Here is a 22,625-nt window from a genome sequence, read left to right as displayed (position 1 = left end):
GATTTTTATCTGACCTTTGCGATTGACTGCCTTGCAGCAAACCTGTCTTATACCATTAACAGCAGTTGTTCCAGTAATGCATGGAGAGAGGTAGGTGCTGGTCAGTGCAGGCTGAGGAACACTACCCTGAAGAGGAACAGCCTGGGGTGCCAGGCACTGTTGGACAGCAGGCTCCAAGGTGGTGGGTGCCAGAATGGAGCCTCCTGACTGCCTTGAGGCTCCAGGGATTGATAAGTGTCTTGCACGCAGCTCCTTGCTGGACCATGTGGGCAGTAAAAAAAAAAAAAAAAAAAAAGGCAGACTCAGGGAAATTTAGGAGAGGAGATATTTAAAAAAAAAGAGGGGGTAGGGGGAGATGTCAATTAGTCCTCAGCTTGCCTGTTCCTAGGTTGTTAATCATCCTTGAGTGTTGTACTTGCTGCTGAAGACTGTATGTATAACTGCACTCTCCCTTTCTGATTTCACGTAGGGAATCTGGTAGAAGTGGTTTGAGAAGCGGAAAAAGAAGCTTCACTGTAAATGCTGTAACATGTCCTGCTGTTAAGGCATATAAACCATGGTGTATAACTAGATGTGCACAAACAGAGCAGGGTCCCCCAGGATGTATTGATAACTCTGTTCCTTACAGTGTTCACCAAAGTTTCTGCTTCCCTAAATGAACTTGTCCTCTGTCTTCCGATGTCTGTGGAGCCTGTGCCTGGTGTCTCTGAAGCAAGCCAACAGGAAGGGTCACTGCCTGGTTAACAGTTTTACAGACTTCCTCTTCACGGAGGAGCAATAAGAGGATTCGCAAATGACAGTCCTCCTTGCCAAATTTACTATAATTCAACATCTGATGGTGGTCAAAGGCTGAAGTGTCAAGGTTGTGCATTTTACCATTATATTTCTCCGTGCATAACTTGACATCTGACTGGTGACCTTAGGGCTCAGTGCCAGTATGACACTCAAAGTGAAAATTTCTTGGCAAGGATGAAGACGTAGTTGACTTGCTCTTTGTTTCTTTATACTTACCTAAGATGTCTGCAACTGAAACAAATACTTTTTTTTTTTCTTGGTTTACTTTTGTCTTTTGCTGGCACTTGATTAAAAGCCTTTTTCACTGCTTACCATCCATAGAAGCTATTGCTGCTAATTACAAGCTGCATTAGTACCATATGTTGGCTACCATTAAGAAAAGCACCAGTTGTCCCAGTGGTGACCATAGCTATGGGCAGACATAGTACTTGCTTCCCCACATCTAAATATGCATATATATATCCCTGTAGCTCTGACTTGCCACCATGTATCTGTACTGCCTTCTCCCACTGCAGAGGAGCACTTGGACTCTACACCTCAGGCAAAGGCACCTGCTGCCCCTCACCAAGGGGTTTCTTACCCCCACCCATAACCTGTCATGGCTGGGCAGCCACCATCTGTCATGTCCACCCCAGGGAACAGGAGAGACAAGGACAAGGGCTGCTTCCTCTGCTTGTCCAACCATCCATCAACCTGGGAGAGCAGCCCCCCTCCAACCTCCAGCTTGGTTCACCTCTGGCCACCCTGGCAGTGGCTCTGAGTACATGCTACTCTCGTCAGACTGGCTGCCAGAAGGGAAAGGTTTTTGGAGAGGAAGAGGAAAAAGGAGGGAACAGAACCAGAAAGACCACTCCAGGTTTTCAGCATCCTCAGGAAACATCCTGATGAACCCACACTAGAGAGACCACCTCCCTGCTCAATTTTTGCTGTGCTTCCTGCAGAAACTACCTTAAATGCTGAAGAACATTTTAAGACCCAGTCCTGAACTGGGTCTTGAGGAACCTGCAGCCCTTGGGGGCTGCAGTTTCAGTGAGGTGCAGTGGGAATGTCTGGGTAAGGCTCCAGAGGAGACTGCAGTGACACAGAGCAGCAGATGCAAATGGGGCTGGAGGGGCATTTGGGGTCGAGGACATCCTTTGGGAATGGTGGTGTCCCTGTGCATGGCCACTGCCATGGCTCATAGGTTGAAGCTGGTGGCAGCGGCTGAGATGCAGCCAGGCTGTAGGGTTGGTCTCTTCTGTCAGGTGGTGGCAGCATGAATCCGTGGGAGAGTCTTGACCAGTGGGAAAAAAAAGGAAGTGGGAATTGAGCAGCCAGTGTTCAAATCCAGCATCTGATATTTCCTCACAGCTGGGTTTAGGACCAGGCTTCCTTGTCTATGAGCTGAGAGCTTTTGTGAATAGCTTTAAGATGTGCAAATGTAAGGCTGGAGTTCAGTTCATTGTGTGCATGCATGTCTGTGTTTATGCATGCTTTCTTTGTTCAGAGTTGCCTAGTTTCTGTCTACACACATCTTACTGGTGCAAGTACCAACTGTGTTGATGATGGGGAGGGCAGGCACTTACAACACTTAGAAGGATTTTTTTTTTTGTTTTTTTTTGCTATTATTCTATTGCCTGACCTTAGAACAGGTATATAGTTATACTGTTACAAAATTGCCTTAAATCTGAGTAGCTTGCTTCCCCTCCTGCATGGAAGAATGCTGTGTCACTGTAAGCGCATTTGTCTGCTTTAATTGCACCATGCTAGAGAGATCCTACACGTGTAGTCAGAGCAGCACAACTTCATGTGCATGCAAGGCCTTAGAGGTAAAGACTACATATGCTGTTTAAGCATAGCAGAATTTATTTCCTATGGGAATTTATTATAGGTAATTTTAATGAGTTTTACCCATAAACATTAATTTACACAAAATCCTATGTGAGCATGAATGTGCTGTTTGCTAGGCAAGGTCCTCTGAAAAGGTGATGGGTGAGTAAAAAGACGGGTGGGGGGAAAGTGAGATGGCTTTCTTCCAAAGTTAACATAGGAGATAACTGATCTCATCAATTAGCCTTAATTTGGTGCTACTGCTGTGATAACTAACACTTGAGAACCCTCTCTCTGTTTATATAGTGCAGTAATGCGCTATATAATACACAACCTTAGAAGCCCAGACAGCTCAGACAGTTTTGGGAGGACCCTGGAGGCGTATTTGGGGTACCTGCCAAGTGTGACAGTGGTAGTGAAAACCCTGCTTTCCTCTCTGGCAGCGGAGAGAGACTTACACTGAGCCAAAGGGGACAATGAAAAACATCTCCCCAGTGTGGTGCTGCCTCCGCTGTGGTGGGAGCATGTGAGGACATGAGACGTGTCCTGTGCGGTGATGGTGACCCCAAGGAGGGACCTTGCTGAACAGCTGGGGCCTCCCCATCCCTGTGGTGCAACTGCTCGAGGTGGTGGCTTGGCATCTCCTGCCTGCAGGCACCCAGGGTGCCCCCTGCCAGCGTCCAAAGTGAAACACTGATGTGTATCATGAGGGGTGCTGTGGACCATGTGCGAGCTGATGAAAGTCTTGTGGGCAGCGCTGCTCAGTTGCCTTGGGCCCACAGGCTAAAAATAAGAGTAACAGTAAAAAAAAGATGTTGGCCAGCTTGGGCAACTCAGACACCAGCAAAACAGTTTGTCTGTGTTGAGGTCATCTTTCCTGACCTTTAACAACACACCCATAAGACCACCAAAATACATAGTTCTTTAAATGTTGTGTAATCCTCTGGATGATTAGTAGCAGAATTGAAAAGGTCTTAAGTACTGACAAAGAATGAAAGGCTGGAATATTTAAGGAACTATGAAGTTACCCTCATCTGTGTAGCAGAAAGGTATTCCGCAGAGGATGTCTGTGCTGGTTACCATGCTTTTATTTCCTGCTGAGAACCTGAACATACAGGGATGGTCCTTACAGATTTTCTTAATGAGCCTGCACTTCCTTACAAATTTGCTTTTCTGTGGGGGTGGCACTTGTCACTGTGTCCCCTGGGACTCATTACAGCGAATGCTTTCTCTATTTGCATCAATTGCTTGCAATGCTTTCTTGTTAGTGCTGCTCCTCCAGGCTGGGTCCTTGGGGCAGAGGAGGGGACCGAAAGAGTTTTCTGGGTGATCAAAGATGGCTTCAAGAACAGGCAAAAATAATCCTAAAATGGAATTAAATGGAGTATTTTTTTTTTTTAAGTGTGGCAAATAAGCATGTGTGCAGCAGGAGGGGGAGAGAGACCAGTAAGAACCAGAACAGAGAAGTGCCTTGAGCATGTGTGTGCTGCAAGCGTGGGTTTCCCCCTCTTTCCTCCACAGTCTCTCAGTGAAGTGTACTCTGGAGTAAAGTTTGCGTTTGATCGCAGATCGCCTCACGCTCCGCACGTAGCACTGTCGTTAAGCCATCATCTCGCTGGCCGGGAGCCAGGGCTCCGCGGCGCAGGGGCGGGCGGTCTTTCTAAACTGACACAGCCTTTATTGATATATTGATGCACTGTGCATGTTTACAGCTGCTAATTGGAGACTTAATCTGAATATCCTTGACTGAACTAATTCACTGGCAAAAGCCTTTTAAATTTCAGGTCCTGCCGTGATGGCATGCCTGTTCTTCACAGCACGCTAATCTCATCTGAAACTGTGTTGTCTCTGTGTGCGTGCAAGGCACAACAACTGAGTAACGTTGCAACCTAAAATGTAGTTTTGGGTCAGAGGAGGATGTAAAATAAAACTCTTACCTGATTTTACTGTTGTAGAAGACGAGAGAAGCACCAGGGAACTGGAGAAAAGCATTAATTGACATACATGCAGAAATACGTAGATTAATTAAGTGTACGAGGAAGGGGATTAATTAGGCATACAAGGAAGGGGATTAATTCTTCTTATTATTAGAAGAGCTAAAAACGCTCACTGCAAGGACAGTTGTGATCCTATGGCAATTTTAGATTTGGTTCCTTCAATTTCAGTATTCTGTTTTATCCTGGCCATGCCCAGAGGCTGAACACAGAATTTGGGTGGTGGTTTGAAAGCAACAGCTGTTATTTTACTTGGCTCTAAAAAAAAAAAAAAGACAGTATACGGAGGAAAATGAATGCCTGGGACTCTTTCCCACTAGTTGGGTCTCTCTCTTGAGAAGCCTGAAGAATTTCTCCCTTGGTCAGGTGCTTTTGAAGTTTCCTGAAGTGCCCCTTCACTCTGGGATCCCAGGGAGAGTCCAGCAACAGCTCAAAAAACTTGTCACTGCCTCCAAAGCCTGGTTCGCAAATGCTCTCCCTATTCTCTTGGCAGTTGCGGACGGCTAAGGCTGATGCGAGGCATGGCTGTTCCATGCCGTCCCACTTCACAGCAGTGCTGCCCTGGCAGCCAGCTTGAACTTGAAGGGCATCCAGGTTTTTCTCTAAGTGGGTGTTCTGCTGAGAAAAGAAATATGAAATAGTCTTGAGCTGAAGCTGTCCTTCATATTGATAGGACCCTTCAGGCCATGAAGAACTAAATTTTATTGCCAATCACTAGAAAAGTTTCCTAAGCTCCATCACAGATTCATTTAATAGGGAGCTCATTTTTAAAGCAGCATCAGTCTGTGATCTAGCTTCCTTCCAGACAGATTCCATAAGATTTTTCAAATCTTATTAGGGGCTCCTCAGGCTACCACTAGATAACATGCCAGTCATCAACAGCTATGTGGCATGGAGATAATCCATGAACAGAGCTTTCATGGGTAGTTACTTGCTTCTACCCTTAGTTCTGGGAGAAATAAGCAGGAACAGTTTTCCATCTTATGGTAATTAGAGAAATATCAGGTAGTAATAGCCTTTTGGTTGGCAATGAAGATAAAGCAGTATCTTTGCATCTTTTTCTGGCAGATGAGAGCTGTTCTCTTTCCCACAACCCACTCAGGCTGTTCCTCAAAAACTTTTCTAAAATGTGCCTCTGTGCACCTAGAAACAGTAGTCAAGTTACAAAGGTGCATAGAAAAAACCAAATAGAATAAAAAGGGAGAGATGAGCTTTCCAGTTCTTGGAAGATCTGAACCTGATGATCGAGGTTGCATACATGCAGGGAGAAGCAAGTACCAGGCCACCTAGCTAAAATGCTATCCATGGAAACAGGATTTCTGTACAGTTATAAGTACTTTCCCAGCAGGAAGGTTTGTTGTATGGTATTTTTTTGCTTGTTTGTTTTTTAAATAAAACATGGTGATGGACATTGTGAAAACAGGATCATGCTCTTGAGATGAGAAATGTCAAGAATTAATTTATTTTCAGTTATGCGGCTGAATCTCTGGCCATGGAAATTTCTTCTCCTTTCCTCTCAAATGTTCAAGGTTGCTGATATAGTACAAGAACAAGGAGTAAAAGTAGCTGTGGTCATGTCGACCTGTCCAAGATGTAGCTCTTCAGAGGTGAGTCATCTACTTGTACAGGGTTTCAAATCAGTCTTTCATATCTTGTTTGCCATGGCTCATTTGGCCCTTCAGTAGATGCTTGTCACTTGCACCCAAGGAACATTAGTTGTCTAGGACTACTGCAGGTTCATGAAGGAAGAATTCAGCCAACTCTGCTTACAGCTCAGTTTGTGGAGTTTGATCTGCTTTGTGTTTCATGAGAGAAGGTGACTGACTGTCTTCCTTTTGGCTTCAGTTTAGGCCTCTGTATGAAGAAGAAAGTTGAAGCAAAAAGATACAGGTGTGTTGCACTGCTGAATTCTAGCCCTTTCATCAGTGTTAATTTCTAGAAATAGGCTCGTTCCTCACACAATTTTTCCCCTCTCTTGCTTGTACCTCTAAGCAAGAAGCTTATCAAAGAGATCACTAGGTTTAGCTCCATAAATCCAACAGCTGTTTGACTGAAGACTGATAATCAAGTTATGGATGTGGAAGTGAGTTACTGGTTTCTCATGCAATACTGCCACTGAAGCCCATTTCATGTTTTGCATGACTGAAGCAAGCGCAGTTTCACTCCCCCTTGGAATTGGTGATTCCCCTTCCAACAGGCACAAAGCTCATGTCTCTGATTTTTTTGACATTTTAACATAAATGTTCTTCCCTCTGTTCCCTCACATCTCTACAGAGTATTAAATTAGACCAATTTTCCTAGTTCATGCTTTAGTATAGCAGTTGAGTGTTTTAACTTTCACATATTCAAACAAACTAATATTTAATAATGTTAATGAATATTTTATACTTAACCATTATAAGTTACATGGTAAAAAAAACACTTGGGTGCAATTGGGTGCAACAAGAAAGTACTTAAGAAACACCCCGTTGTGCCTGTGTGTCAGACAAGCCTCAACTGAGAATCTCTTGTCTTTGATCATGAAATGTCAGACTACTCATGTTCTTTTAATGTAGAGCATGCTGTGTGCCTTTCCCTTTCTGGCTGTACAGACTGTGCACATCTACAAACTAAACTCAGGTTGAGTAGAATATGCACTCAGACCTAAGTTGATCAAGTGAAGCCTGGTAGTCCTCATTTCCTAAAGTCTGGTCAAGTGACTTTTGTTTATGCTTACTTCAGAACTGAGAACCACATATTGGACTGAAATTTGGGAAACTTGGAAGAGTGCATCGAAATAAAAATGCGTATGAAAGTTGCGGTAGCTACAGCACCGTTAATTCTTATTAATACCTTGGGTGACAAACATCATAGTGATATTGTAGATAGGAATTGCTTTGTGTCTATATAGTACCTTTCATCTAAAAGACTTTACAAGTAATTCCTGAATTTAACTATTTGATGTACACAGACATGATCTACACTAGGGAACAAACGTAGTAGCTTTTCAACAATATAAAGGACAAATCTGGTGCAGAAAATGGAAAAGCATATTGTGGAGTCTTTAGCTTAATCTGCAACGGCGGTTGGTGTTGGCAGGATAGAGTTACACAGGTCAGAATTTTCTCTGCTGGTTGCAAAGGTCATACTAGTTCTGAGAGGAAAATACGACACCAGTATAGGGTTACAATAACACCTATACAGTCTGCACGAGGAGTACCTTGGGGCCCTGGCCTAGTGCTGGCAGGCACGGAGAGCATCTCCTCCTGACCTGCCGCCATCTTGGCTTCCTATTGAGCAGCACTCATTTCCACTTACCAACATCTTCTAGCTGAGGTATTCTCTGCAGCGTTTTGTTCCAAGTATCGGTCCACTCCAGCACTGCTTATTGTATGAAATGTAGCAGAATGATGCCTCACAGCATGGTCCTGGCTATCAGCTAAGAGAATTTTTCTCTTTGCCAGAAGCACTGGGAGGCAGAGAAAAATCTTCTTTATAGAACTGTTGATTTTTTTTTTTTTTTTTTTTTTTAATTTTAATCTGCAACCAAAATTTGCTAGTGTCTTGCATTTTGACTTGCAGATTTCTCTGGCTGACTTGAGTGTAATACTTAAAAACTGAATGATGAATAACTGATTTTTACAAGCTTCTGTGCAATGCGGAGTTTACTGATGATTCCTGTCTCCTTACTAAAGCTGGTAATTACTGCTTGTTTAACTGGTGGTTGATTTGCACCCTCTTGGGAAACCTAACATCTCTGAAAATGACAGTACAGAAACTGCAGTCTTGACGATTTGCTTTTTTCATTTTCCAGGTTTTATAGGCTTCAATTTATGGCTGTTGACTAGACCACCAGAGCATTGGTCTTCAGACTATGCAGTGTGTGACTGCAAAGGCATGCATCTGTATATCAGTTTTTAACCATTCAGCTGTTATTTAGGACAAACTCATCTACTTTAACTTAAAATAAGGGGGTGGTTTTGTTGGAATTTGCTCTTGAGTTCTTATAGTGGGAAGGTAAACCAGATCAGAGTCATTGTATTGTATTGTGCAAAAAAAAACCCAAAAACCAAAAAACCCAAAAAACCAAAAAACAAAAAACGAAACAAAAAACCCCCATAGTTAAATACATTCCTGCTCATTACTGCCTGCTATAGTTAGTCTAGGTTTGGAGTTGGTTAATGAAGTGAGTTCTTCCAAGAACGAGTGTTCTTCTGGGCAAAATAGCCAAAAATGTATAGGAAACATTTTTTACTGACACTCCACTTGCTAACCTGGTAAACGGTTTGATTATTGTGATCCAGCCTCCAGCTTTTGTCACTGGCCTGTGCAGTAAGCTGGCAAATACCAGTGTTCACCAGTTACCTAAATTAAGTCTGGGTCATGCATCTCATCTCCTGTTTCTTGTTTGCTTTGAATGAATCCAGAAGTAGTGCTAACAGCTGGAATCCCTGCTGAGGGCAGCCTGATCTGCTCTGGAGCTGCTGCAGCCAGTGCTCTGATCAAGCTTGATATTGTTTCAACAGGCTCTAGGAGGACCAGAATGATTTCCTTTCATTGTTTAAGTTTTCATTCAAACATTCAACATGCCAGGAAAAAGGATATTTCACTTCTGCTTTTCTAGTAGCAGCAGTGAAGGGAGAATTTTTTTTTTTTCTCTTTTCTTAAAGGTAGGCAAGAATGTGGTCAGTGCTTTTGGATTCTGTGGGAATTGTTCTACTACTTCATCCCTAGGGATTCTGTGCACTGCAAAAGGTGCATGCTGTAAATAAATAAATAATATGTCAATGTCTCAGAGTCAAAGCACACGTTCTGCTAAGAGAACATATTATGTGGGGGGGGCTGGGGAAAACTCTGGTCTTTGCCCAGATTTTAGTAGTAAGTAAAGCACCCAAATCCCTTTTAGTAACTAGACTGCAGGCCAGATCCTTTTCTTTAGCAGCTTTTTTTGATTGTGGCATTAAAAATAGTAGTAATATTGGATTGAGATATATATATATTTCTTAGGCAGTTCAGTAGACTTGGAGTAATGTCTGCTATCCAGAGAGACCTCTGCTGGCTGCAGAGATGAGCCCCTGGTGCAGCCTCCTTCCCTGCCCATCTGCTGGCACCGCTGACCCCTCTCTTCTGCTCTCCCAGCTTCCAGGGCCACTTTCCTCAACATATGAGGAGGAGGTTTAGCAAAGAAGGGTTACTTTTTTATTTGTTCAACCTAATCCAGTTTGCTGTGCCTGAGATGGGTGAAGGGTGTACCTGGATGAGCTGCTGTGCTAGCAGCTGGGATGTGGGGATGCACAAGGGTGATTTTCCTCCCCAGTGCGCGTACAGCTCCCTTGGACTGTTCCTAAGTTGCAGTTAGAGCTGGCTTGTGGTTTCCACCAGGACTGTGTCCCCAAGCCAGGCTTGTTTCCAGTGCTAGGCTGTAGACTGGCCCTTACTGCTGTTATCAGGTTGATAGTGAACTGTAAGTTCAGCTGTGGAGCAGAATGACAACAGAGCAGACAGGACCTACGCCAAGGCACTGAGTCAACTGTGAGGCATGATGGAAGAGGGGTTATTAATGTACTTTTGTTCAGCATAATCTCCTGCCATTGGTCGGTCACCAGCACCAAAGCAACTGCGGCCTGAGGTGTCGGGGTAGAGGAGTGGGCTCTCGTGTCTCACTGCTGCCTGCAGTACTATTTGTTGGTGCGTGTAGGGAGAAAGTCAATTCATAACTGACTTGAGATGCAGAGCAGTATTTTTGCAGCTGTATGTGTGCGCCCATCCAAACTGGCCAACTCCTGTGAAAAGACTTTCATTTTTGGTAGCAGAGGGCCCAAGGGATCCACTGTTCTGGCTGGTGGTAATTTCTGTACCAATGTTTGGCACAGAAAAATTACCTTTGTGATTAAAGCAGCATGTGCTATATATAGTCTGTCTGGTCATGTGTTCCATGAGGACAGGATGGCTTCAGCATGTGCTAGGAAACAGAAAACAAGACCCTTGGGGTTCCTAGATCAGAATTTCAGTTGCTCTTGATGAAAAGTGTATTGTCAATCTTAAATGCTATCAACTGTGCTTGGCAGATTATTAGGTGCAGGTCACGGAGATGGTGCACAATCACATCCTCATTCTGTGGAATAGGCATCTACAATACTCTCCTATCCAGAGTTTGGACTTTGTGGTTTGGATGGATAGAAAACTAGAGGGTAAAAATCTGGTTCAATGGTTGGGCTTAGAGGGTAATGGTTGATCAGAGGCTGGTAACCACAAAAGGAGCACCACAAGGGTCTTTCATGGAACCTGACCTGTTAACCACCTTTTTCAATAACCTGAGTGCACCCTCATCAAGTGTGAAGATGACACCAAATTGAGGGGGAACAGTTAATGCACTCAAGGGCGGGGCTACCACCTTAAGGGACCTAGATGTGCGGGAAAAATAGGCCAATGGCAACCTTTATGAAATTAAACATGGACAAATGCGAAGTCCTGCCCCTGGGAAGGAAGAGCCTCTTGCAGCAGCACAGGCTGGGGAGCAGCTCTGCTCCACGGGTGAGCCTGGGGACCCTGATGGTCTTGGTGGGCAGTGAGCAGGACATGAGCCTGCAGTGTGTCCCTGCATGACAACATCCAGTGCCACAGTCACAGAGGCACAGCCAGTAGGTTGAGAGGAGTGATTATCGCCCTCAGGAGACCACATCTGGACACTGTGTCCAGTTTTCCAACCAAACTTAGCCCATCATCTCCCATCATTCTTGCTGTTAATACTGGCAAGCAATGAAAGATATTAGAGGAGTGGGAATAGCACTTCTGTTACCACAGCTTTAGGGGAGTAAACTCAGTGGAAGGTGACTGATGTTGCTACCAAATAGACCCAATAGCGAGGAAGTGACTCTGAGCCAGAGATCTGGTACCCTACCAGCAGTCTCACCTGCTCTTCCTGGCATCCTGCTTAGGCTGCTAATTTGTGTCAAGTCAAGTTTAATATGTTTTTGCTGTAAAAACCCTTTTAAGACCTGTTGACTGTCATGTGGTTTGGAGTAATTCGTCTTAGGCTTATCTCATCTTTCAAGGTAAAATCTAAACGAACCATGAATTAAGTGATTGTGTCAGCAAGTGGAGATGATCAAAGAGAGAAGTATGCTTCTGAAAACTGTTTGGTTAGTTCTGTGGCTCAGTCCATGAAGGCAAACATGCACTGCGCTCTGCAAACACAGCACAAAGGCATTGCAGGTTTTTGCAGACTTTACTCTATGGACTTCTACCCACACTTCCTGGGGATCCTCACTTTGTGTTGGATTATAGGGATGTATATGACAGGGACTGGATGATATGAATAGAGGAAGACAGTGGTAGTAAGGCATGACATCCTGAGATTAATTTCTACTTTCATTATGACTGGCAGATCGCTTTCGCAATGACTGCTCAGCTTTAGAAACACTAGCAAACTTTAGCTAAAACAGCCTCAAAGTCACGCACCTTGTAGAGAACAATGAGCTTGTACCATACATACCAGTGTTCTAGTTCTTGTGGTTCGTTTTGTTTGTTTTGTTTTCGTTGTTGTTGTTGTTTTGGTTTGTTTGTTTGTTTTTTAGTGTATCTACTGTGAAATACAAGGGTATTTATTTCCAGTTTGGAATTTCACACTGACTCACGCAGTGAAAGAAGCTGTGCAGAGATACCTTCTGGTGGTGTCTGCTGTAGGTTTTGGATTGCTCATTTGAAAAGTGCTAAGCCAAACTGGTGGTGGGAGCATGCTTAGCAAAGACAAACTGAAGGTGGGCATCTTGCAGAATATGTTTTTTAACAATCTTTATCTTTCATCCAGGCTATGGTCGCTTGCTATCCTGGAAATGGAACTGGGTATGTTCGTCATGTGGACAATCCAAATGGTGATGGGCGCTGCATCACCTGTATTTATTACCTGAATAAGAACTGGGACTCCAAGGTGAGTAAGCCACAGGGTTGAGACAGAACAAATGAAAAACTACTTCAGAAACAGAGCTCTGGAGTTGTCAGTTGCTTCTATGAACTCTGGTAAACTTTCGAACAGCTGGTCCATTCTTCATCTCTACATTTATTTTCTTGGTGTTTATAGCAACCCTTTCGAAGTAAGAATCCGAACTGTTTCCTCATCATTCTCTCATCCCACACACATACTGTTTTGTTGCTATAGAATGAAGCTTCTAAGTGCTGGGCTGCTGGCTCTTAGGCTTTGTTTAGAGGAAAGAACAGTGAAGCACTAGAAAGAAAAACACAATCCACTAAGGAGTAAGTGGATTCTGGGAGGAGAATAAAATCACAGCCCAAATTTGGGACTTAGTATCCTTGATGCTGTTCCTTCAGGCTAACCTGCAGAAGATCTTCAGGCAGTTGCCTTAGTGGTTTTCTTACTTAGGAAGTTATAAAGCTTAGTAAGAGGGATGAGCACATGACTTGGTTTGTCCTCTCCGTCTTTGACTCCAGCAGTCTCTTGACAGGACAATGCTCCTGCTTCTGCCTGCATTACTGTAAGGCAATTAAGTCAGCCTTGAATTTACCATACCTTTAAGTTAGAAACAAAATATGGGTTTGTAAAATTGCAGGATGTCTCTTTATACTTCTGTTGTCATAATGTGGCACATATCATTCAAATGGATTATCTATTGAAAATTGCCCAATATATTTTGTCTCTCTAACCTGTGTTGGCCACTTCAGGTGGATGCTGTTTAAGCACTTGTAAATACTATGAACCCCCACAAGTAAGTTCAGATTTAGAGGCAATGCCACTGAAAAATGCACTGTTAAGAAAAAACACATTCCTTTACCGAGAGTATGACAGTGAAATATCTCAATGTAACAAAATGGAGGAGATGTAGGAGAAGTGCAAGGATCCAGTTTATTTTGTGCACAGAACTCTTATTCTATTAGTGAGAAAGCACCCAAGTGGACACTGAGAAACCTAACAGAAATCCAGGACACCAGTGGAGAGTATTGTGTGGGAGTGACAGTAATTTTATGCAAATGTATGCTGGAGGAGATGCAATATAACCATGCTGGCCTTTGAAAGCGACCATGTTGCTTTAAGCCTGACCTAATAGTTTCTTACTGAGGCTTGCGTGCCACGTGGAGTTACTAAGTCAGGTCAGTGCTGGGTTGACAGCATTTCCCTTGCACTCGGTCGTGCAGCTGCAGCATAAAAGCCTCTGTAGAGTCTTCAAACAGCAGTAGGGAAGAGGCAGAGTTCATCTGCAGCTTTTGAAGTTTCTGAAGTGTGTGCAGATCACCAGACTTTTTGCCTGAAACTTGTGGCATGTGGCAAGAGAGAAATGATGTGGTAGAGAAACTAGGGTATGTCATAAGTAGGGAAAAAACTGGCAGGGAAATAGAATGCATATATGAGAAGTTTATTACAAATCCAATGATAGAACAGCCTTCACTCTTCCCAGAGTGTAAAACTTAACTCCTATATGATCATATGCAGGCTCTGAAATGCCATAAGCAGTATCTGGCAATTGCTGAGAGGAGAATCTAATCTTCGACTGGTGAGGTGGAGCACCCTGACCTGCCTTATGGTATTCACTGGTTCTAGAGATATGACTAGGAGCTCAGAAGTTTCCCAGTGTTTGTTACAGGGCCAGTTTGTCTTTATTTATCTTGGTTCATTTACTTAAGCCAGTGTTTATGCTGAAATGCTACAAACTGTTTGGGAAAATCAAGGTGGCCAAGAGATTTGGTGTATGGTTTTCCAGTGTTGCCATGTAGCTGTCTTGGTTATCATTAGATGTTTATTCCCCATTTGTTGGTTGCTGAGGAGGGAGAAATAAGTCACTGTTCACATGAATGTGTGGGTGCTCCTATGTGTAAAAGGCAACCTTTCCTTTTTCTTTCAGCTGCATGGTGGAATTCTTAGAATATTCCCAGAAGGAAAGTCCTATGTAGCAGATGTTGAGCCGATTTTTGACCGGTTACTTTTTTTTTGGTCAGATCGAAGGAACCCACATGAAGTCCAGCCTTCTTATGCAACCAGGTAAGTAGCATATTTGGTAGTGACATTTGGCTAGGAAAAGGCAAAGTGTCTCTTCTACCAATATTTGTGTCTAAAATCATGACCACCAAGTACACATGTACATAAAAAATAGCTAGATTTTGAGTGGATTTTATGTTTTTGAATCACTGGGATTTCTGTCATCAAATGAGGAACAAGGCTGAATGATAAGATTCCTTGTGTGATGGGGATAAAAAAAGAATCTTTTTTATTTATTTTTTTTTTTAACCATTGACAGGATAAGTCTTCCAAGCCAGGCATAGGTATTTAGCTGGGAGATGCTGGTTTATCCTTTTGCCCTTGTGACACTATAGGGATTCTTGGGGCTGCCCTCTGTCAACAGGGTATGAAAAGCTGATGTGATGTAGGACAAACCCCAAGCTGTCTACAGGTGCCTCAAACCAGAAAAACATGCAAAGGTCTGTAAGCTACTTTTGCCCTCTGTTGCCACGGGCTGTGAACTCTTGTGCCTCCAAGCAGAAATTCTCACCTGTATTTCTATCTTACTTGCATTTAAAAGTGCTGTCTATATTCATCTATAAAGATGTGCCATTTGCATCCTGGTTTTTGTACCTTCTCATGCAGTTTTAGTTTTTTGCTTTCTCCATAAGCATAAAACTCCTGGGCTCTATTTTAATAGCAAATGTTGAAACAAACACAAGATTTCTTTTCTTTATAGATATGCCATGACTGTGTGGTACTTTGATGCTGAAGAAAGAGCAGAAGCCAAAAAAAAGTTCAGGAACTTAACTGGTATGACTCTTTTATAAGTGTTTACTAGAAAGAAATAAATGCATTTTGATATTTGCAAAGTCAGAGACAGTCTGGGAGTTAATCTGTAGCTAGATGGGTGTGACATTCATTTTTAGAAAGCTTTTTCATCTCTAATCACTAGTCAGTTTTTTTATATGAAGTGGAGAGGTTGTGACAGAAGAAGATTCAGGCCCAGCCTTGGTATCACTGATGAGCATGATGTGGAACATGGGAGCAGCGGTTTCTGATTTCTTTCCCAAATGGCTGCTGAGATTTTGTCCTAGCCCAGGTGGCTGCTCTAGTCACTGGGAGTCTCTAAGATCTTCTTTTGTTATTAGTGAAATATATTTTGTCTCCTCCAAACTTCATTTAGCACAAAGTTGTGAGGATTACACAAACAGTTTCCTAATCATGTTCTGGCCAAACAGGACCTGCAGTAATGCAAAAGGGATGTGTATTTAATTTACAAGTAATTTCTGACTGGGGATATTCATAATGAACTTGGAATGTATAGATTGTGAGCTGGAAATAAACTTAAGTTTATAAATATATATAAGTGAATCTTTTGGCATGCAGTTGCTAGAGTAGCTGTGATCATGGTGCACTTCAAGTGCTACCTGCATTCAACTGAGTCTCACGGTTTGCTTAAAGTCAACCCAGAGGCACTTCTGCAGAAGCCTGACAAGAGGTGACCCCAGCTTTCCTAATGGCAGCCGCACTGCCTGCTACTGTAGTAATGGCACATGAGTAATGGACTGAGTCATCCAGATGTGCTCTAACACCCTACCTGGGGCCATGCTCAAAGGTTTGCTGTTTGCAGTTTAAGATCTGATCTTCAGGGACTGCCTCAGGCAGCTCCTCAAAATACAGTGTGGAGAGCATTCATCTTTTTTAAAATGTGTGGTATGCAGCTGGGGACCAGCAGTATTGTAATTAGGCAAATGCTTTTTAGAACACACTGTCATCTATGTAGCTGGTATGCAAAGCAAATACTGACTTTGCCCTTTAAGGGGACCATGAGCGAGGAGCCAAGAGTGAAGGGGAAAAGTATCATGGATCTGGAGTCTGAAAGTTTTTTGGGCTGCTTAAATACTGCATGAATCATCTTTGGTTTTATCAAGGCAAATGTACAAAATCTCGCTATATCTTGTTAACATGCTGTGGATTCATACAGCATTTCAGTCCATGTAGTGAATTAATATCATGAGTCTGAAATGGAAGGTGCTGTCAATTGAAAACAAACCAACTTTAGCTGTTTCTGAGTTTTCAAAAGAATGCTGTCAGAGCCCTCTGGCTTAACTGTGTCTCCTTTTTTTTCATATTTTCAATGCAGATGCAAGGAAGAGAGAAGCACCTCTTAATGAAGACTAATCAACTGTTCCTGAACTATTTGTGAGGAAATAAGATCCCAAAGATGACTTCCATTTCCAGTGAACAAGGGCAAATTCTTGTTATGCACAAGAATGCACTGTTTGTGTCTAGCATGTGCGTTTTATATTGATGGTACTCAAGGCAGCCTCCTGTCATGCCTGCATTTGGCAGAAGGAACGCTTGTTTTCTATTTGCCTTTTGCTGGAAAAAGTAACCAGGGTTAAATAAAAAATAGTATCACTAAGCCTAGTGGTAGTGGCTCAGCCAGCTGGCTTTTGATCATTCTTGTAATCAAGATAATGATCATTGGGACTAGTAAAAACTTGAGTCTTATTTGCACTTTATGGGGAAAAAAAATCCTAGCTCAATGGGAAGGAGCTTTACAAGTTGAAAATCTGTGGCAGACTGCTAATGGGTAAGGACAAATATTGGAAATGTGAAATTAAACTGGATTTTTATAGAGTGTCATCTTATGGTCTGTCCTGCACGGGCCTGTTGACGTACTGTTCATCACTTTGCTGTGCAGAACACTGGCTCAGCTCTTCCATAGCACGACTTTATGAACAGATTCTTGTCTACACAGTCAGCACATTTCCTGAATTTTTTTCCTTTTCAAGAGTCAAGTTCTCACTGTGTGTTGTGCTGCCCTTTCTGTCCCAGGACTGAGGGGGAAGAAGTTATGCATCTGTCTACAACTTTGTAAAACCATTTCCTTTCTCTTCTGAGCAGGATTGGTTGTGTGTTTTCTATTTTCATGGCTTTGTAAAGCAGCAGTTTTCTCCGAAAGGTCTGGTAAACATGGATGGCTAATGGCACACAATGCATCGACACTAACGGCAAACAATACGTAGAGTTAAGTGTTATTTTCATGACTTCTCCATCTACTATGTTTTGTATGACACAAATATGAATCTGAAAGGTAAAGATATGTTTGGCAGTCTGACAAATGTATGACAAATAATGGGTAACTTAGACTTGATTTCTATGCTGCTTATCCTTAGTTAACACACTTGTTTGACTTTACATGCATATGCAATTTGAATGAAACAGTTCAGTTTCAATTGGCCTGTTACACCGGGTAACTACTTCTGCTGTGCCCAAGCTGTGAGATCAGAGTTATTCAATTGGCAAAGCATGCTTGTGCGTTTTTTTTCTGCATTTTTTTTTTTTAAACTTCTTAGACTCAATGAGTAACTGGTGAGCTATCTCCAATCTTCCTAAGCTTCTACAGCCAGCACTTACTATGCAGTTCAGAGCAGCTCTTCGTGAAGCTGGGAGCTGGTGGTGGATGTATTCATCACTCACACTAATTATTCTCAACCTAATACACTCACTTGTATTCATTTTCATCTCATGTTGTCAGTGTGTATGTCAGACCCTACTATATGTTCTGAATAGGTGCCCTGTTCGGTGTCCCATATGTTCCCGTGCCACCTGCCTGCAGATGTGCAGATGGTCTGTCTGCACCACTGGCCCCTGCACCAGTTCACCACACTGTGCTGGGCAGTCATGCTAGGGATGGGTCTGTGGGCCAGCTCTGTTACCCTTCAGCTAGGAAGTGAAAGACAGTGTGCAATGGCAACTATTAAACAGCACTGACAGAAAGGTAATGGCTGCATAGGACAGTAAAGAAATAACTCTTGTAATATAAAAAATGGTAATAGAAATGGAGTATTTTTTTAAACAGTTATGTCACTTAAAAAAAAAAAAAGAAAAAGGAAAAAGCTGGGCATCTTTCAGGCTGTCCTAGAATTCTGAATGTAAACACAGTTGTGTGAAGAAACCCCTCGTTCTCTCTGGCTTCTCCCAGAGATACAGCTATGGTCTTACGGGCTGGACTTTGTTCAACCTGACCACTTTGCACCTTAAGAGAGGAACATGAGGGAACAGTGACACAAATTCTTATAATTCAAAAGACTAGAAAGACAAATAATCTGATAAATGTTCCTTTAATGTTAGGAAAAACATTATTCCACTACAGTTACTTTTAAGTAGCATAACACAGACTTGAAGGAAATTTAATGATAATTTGAAGTTCTCATTCTGCAGTGTTCATGTGGGAGGAGGAAGAGTTAGGGCTCTTCGTTGAGAATGAGAAGCAATGTCCTGAAAGATGGGAGGTGTAGAAAAAGAGAAGCCACAGGATTATTATTCAAAAAGGAGGGGGCAAGAGGGAGCCTAACCTCTTGTATTGCTATGCAAAGTTGATAATGGCACGTAAATTTGAAACTCCTACATGATTTTAAAGGGGGCAAAGATAGCTAAAACAGAGCAGAGCAAGTCTTGCTTTGCTTTTAGAAACTGTAACCTTTAAAAAATGCACTAGAAAGAGATGTTAGTACACATCTCTCTGGAGCCTAGAACAGTGGAAAAACGGTGGGGTGGGAGAGGAAAGGCTTTGTATAAAGGTTGAAAAGAAAGGTACTTCAGTTACCACTATTGCTACTGCCTGGCTTCAACAGTGGTCAGCAACACGTGGTGGATGAAACGTAGAGCAGTATAGATTTCATTTATTGTAAATAAAGTACCTATCTTCATTTTTAGCCAGTATCTTCATGATCTAGATAGAGGAGAGAGCAATTGTTCAGTGGCAGAGAGCACTCTTTTTCTTTATTAACATATATAATTAAGTACAAAATAATTAAGTACAAAAAAGTTGAGGGCACAAGATTTTGAAACTAATTCTTCTGTTCCAGACATTATCCCATTTCCAGATCAGTGTGATGACCTCCTTGAAGACACTGTAGTTTAACTGGGTGGATAAGAGAGGTGTTGGTCATATAGGAATGCACAGGCTTGATAGTTTTGACATGAATTTCTCATGCCTGTCTCTGGAATTGTTGCAAACTGCTCTGCAAGAATGGAATTGTCTGAAGAACTGTTGGGAAAGTAGCCTGCTGTAGTAGGAAGGGCATTTCAAGGAGACTCCCTTACTTGTGTTTTGTTTTCATGGTAAACTGAAAGATCTACAGCTAAACAGCACTTTTCACCCAGTTGAGAAAAAGTGTTTTCTCTAAGGCATTTAATGTTTAGTCCTCCAGAAGTTTTGTTGGGTTTTCTGCAACCTTTAGGTAATGTGCCTTCATCATTCATACCTGTGAAGATGTTACATGCCACGTGTGTGTCATGCAAGATTTTCATTGCTCTTTAAGAAATATGGTTGCCTTTCCAAATGCAATTGCATTGGAAAAATCTGCAGAGCCACCAAGCCACAGTTTCTGACAGGTGGTTTTTGTTGTGCGGAGAGGAAGAAGGCCAGGACACTGTACTGAAAATCAAGAGACTATTTTTATTCTTAAACCTGTAACTTCTGGCCTTTTGGGTAAAGTAGCCTTTAATGAATACTATTTTCTCTAGATTACTTCTGGTTCTATGACGAATGGCCTCTGCAAAGTAATGTCTAAAAAGATCCACTCTTTCTTCCTTCTCTTTTTAAACAGTTTTAGTCCTTTCTTATTGGGTTTTTAAAAATGTTGGAATATGTTATGTATTTGTTGTTGTTGCAAAATACCTGGCTCTAACACCACTTGCATCTAGAGGATAATATATCTATTTGCAGGCAAATAACTAGTTCTACTTTGACTGTGCTGTACTCCCAGCAGATATCTGAGAGTGAGTTATGATTACATCTTCTCTTGTCAGGTTGTATGCTGGTCAACAATGCTGGCACTTTGCATCAGATTGATATAGAAACACCAAGTAGTGTTTTACCATACATCACGCTTTGTGTTCCTGTTACTATTTAAAAAAAAAAAAAAAATGGCAGGATTGAATAAAAACTGCATCATATTAAATGTTGTCCTGTGCAAATCTTTTCAATCTTGTATTTTACCATGGCTGGGGTTGTGGCAGGTGGGTGAAGGGTGGTGGCACTACCCAGAGGTGACATTGTAATCTGTGGCCACTGCTGTTCTCCATGGTCAGGGAGACTATGATGTTTGTTACCATCAGCTTGGCATGTTTCCTTGGACACTCCCTGCTGTTGTCTGATAAGTTTTATTTTTAACAGCAGTCACATCCTCCCCCTGCTATGTTTCTAGCCCAAGTCCCACAGTTTTCTCCTGCAACCACAGGGGAGGCTTCTCCCCGCTCCCACTAACGTTGCAGTTGAATGAAAACCAGGACATTTTTCACTTGTTTGTTAAAGTCCTGTGAACTTTTCTGATTCTTTTTGTAATATTGTGAATAGTGGTAATTCCCATCTTCCCCTGCCTGCCCCGCAATGTAAAAGACACCTTCCATTGTGAAGGGCTTGGATTGTCTTTTTTTTAAATTTTTTAAATTTTTTGTAATTATTAAAGAGGGAAGAGAATTCCACATAATTTGCTACTTATTTAAGCATTTAATTCTCACAGAGGAGTGCTTATTCCATGTGAAGACCTAAGGAAAGCAGATGGTAAGGGTTTGTAGGGACTGGTCAAGAAGAAGCTGGCTATTGGCCATCCAGCTGCCAAGGTCTTTTGTCTTTTCTCTGAACTCTGACTAAATTTTCTCTAAGTAAATATGTTTGTAGTAATTGTTATCCTACAGCTATTTAGGGGTCTCTTTCCTCCTCCACCTACCCAAAGGGATATGGCTAAATATACTTGTACTGACAATTCCCATGACTCTTGAGAATGCGTCTGAAATCAGAGGTTGTACTGAAAATTACAAAGTAGCATGGCAGTGTAAGAGAGGTTAGTAAAAACTGATTTCCCTTTTCCCACATAATTTTGTCTCTGTGGAATACATCCACTTCAGAGTTACTAGAACTCTCATCCTCTTTCACAAAGTATAGAATTTTTTGTGTGGTTTTTTTTGTTTGTTTGTTTGTTTTTTAATCATGTGGAAAGAGGGGATAATTTTATCTGTGCATGTGCTTATTTTAAACCATGCTGGAGATACTAAATAAGCTACACTAGGCCAACCGTAGTCAACAGCAATTCTCACATGGTGGCAAACCCAGTCAGTGCCAGCGTGCAGGTCTTCTATGCTGGATAGCCACACAGGTAAATCTTCCTGCTGCAGCTGAGAGAGGAGGCAGCTTGTGGTCCCTGGTCTCAGCCAACTCCCTGGAGACTGATTTAGCAGGAGAGGAGTCAGGGTGTAGCTGTTTTAGGAAAGTGTTAATCTGGCTGGTTCTTTTAAAAGTCTCCTGTATGGGTGGCTGGTGAGACGCATGGAAAGACTCTGTAGCCCAAGCTACCAGAGCTCTGAAGATCACTTGTGATTACATGCAGCTGTTCTTAGTTCTTTTAATTTTCTCAGTTTTTACCTGTTGAGTGTATTGTGCTAAAACACCTCAGAGTAGCAAAATCAGAATGGAGATATAAATTAGAGCACTTATGGCAGGGCAGAGATCTCCCAACATTAGAGGCAGTGCGTTTAAACAGAAGGATTTTTGTCCCTGAATGTGCTCTTTTTTTTTGCAGCTGTGCCCATCTAATTAATAAAAAAAAAATACTATGTTGTCTTATAAGCCTTGACTCTCTCATATAGCTGTTATGATTTAGTAACTTCCAGAACTGTGGACTTGCAGAATTTCCCTGGTCCCTGATGCCCCATGATCTATGAAGCACTGCTGCTGCATGATCTTTCAAACACCATGATGCTGTGTGCAGCACAGAAGATGTCTCAACTGAGAAATCATTACCCAATTTAGCAAAGAAGCAGGAGAAGGGATGGCACTACTCAGAAGCCCTTTTCTGCCCTATGGAGCTGATGGTGGTGCTGTGGCAAGCTGGTTTTGTTATGCTAGCAATAGGTAAGAGCAGATCTGGGCTAGCACAAGAATCAACTGCATGGCAGTGGTGAAGGCTCCAGTGTATGATGGGCAATTTTCCCCAGCACCCTGGGAACAGCAGCTGCTGGCACTGGGCTGCCCTCTGCCAGTGTGTGCTGTGACCAGGCACATCGTCCTGCTGCTGTGGGAGAAC

The 22,625-nt window shown here is 42.4% G+C and overlaps 1 protein-coding gene across 1 annotated transcript in view; it reads left to right on the top strand.

Moving 5' to 3' along the window:
- The window catches only part of EGLN3 (egl-9 family hypoxia inducible factor 3), a 29,937-nt gene extending 9,433 nt beyond the window's left edge, over positions 1-20,504 (top strand). Inside the window, exons 2-5 of the mRNA XM_065838822.2 lie at positions 12,388-12,507; positions 14,432-14,568; positions 15,266-15,339; positions 16,673-20,504. Of these exons, the coding sequence (XP_065694894.1) occupies positions 12,388-12,507; positions 14,432-14,568; positions 15,266-15,339; positions 16,673-16,710 (369 nt within the window). The 3' untranslated portion in view covers positions 16,711-20,504. The remainder of the gene's footprint in view (positions 1-12,387; positions 12,508-14,431; positions 14,569-15,265; positions 15,340-16,672) is intronic.
- Positions 20,505-22,625: the final 2,121 nt, after the last annotated feature.

This window comes from Patagioenas fasciata, chromosome 5 (genome assembly GCF_037038585.1).
Source record: "Patagioenas fasciata isolate bPatFas1 chromosome 5, bPatFas1.hap1, whole genome shotgun sequence".
Lineage (NCBI taxonomy): Eukaryota > Metazoa > Chordata > Aves > Columbiformes > Columbidae > Patagioenas > Patagioenas fasciata.
Note: the sequence above shows the minus strand (reverse complement) of the source record. Positions and strands in the feature narration are given on the sequence as shown.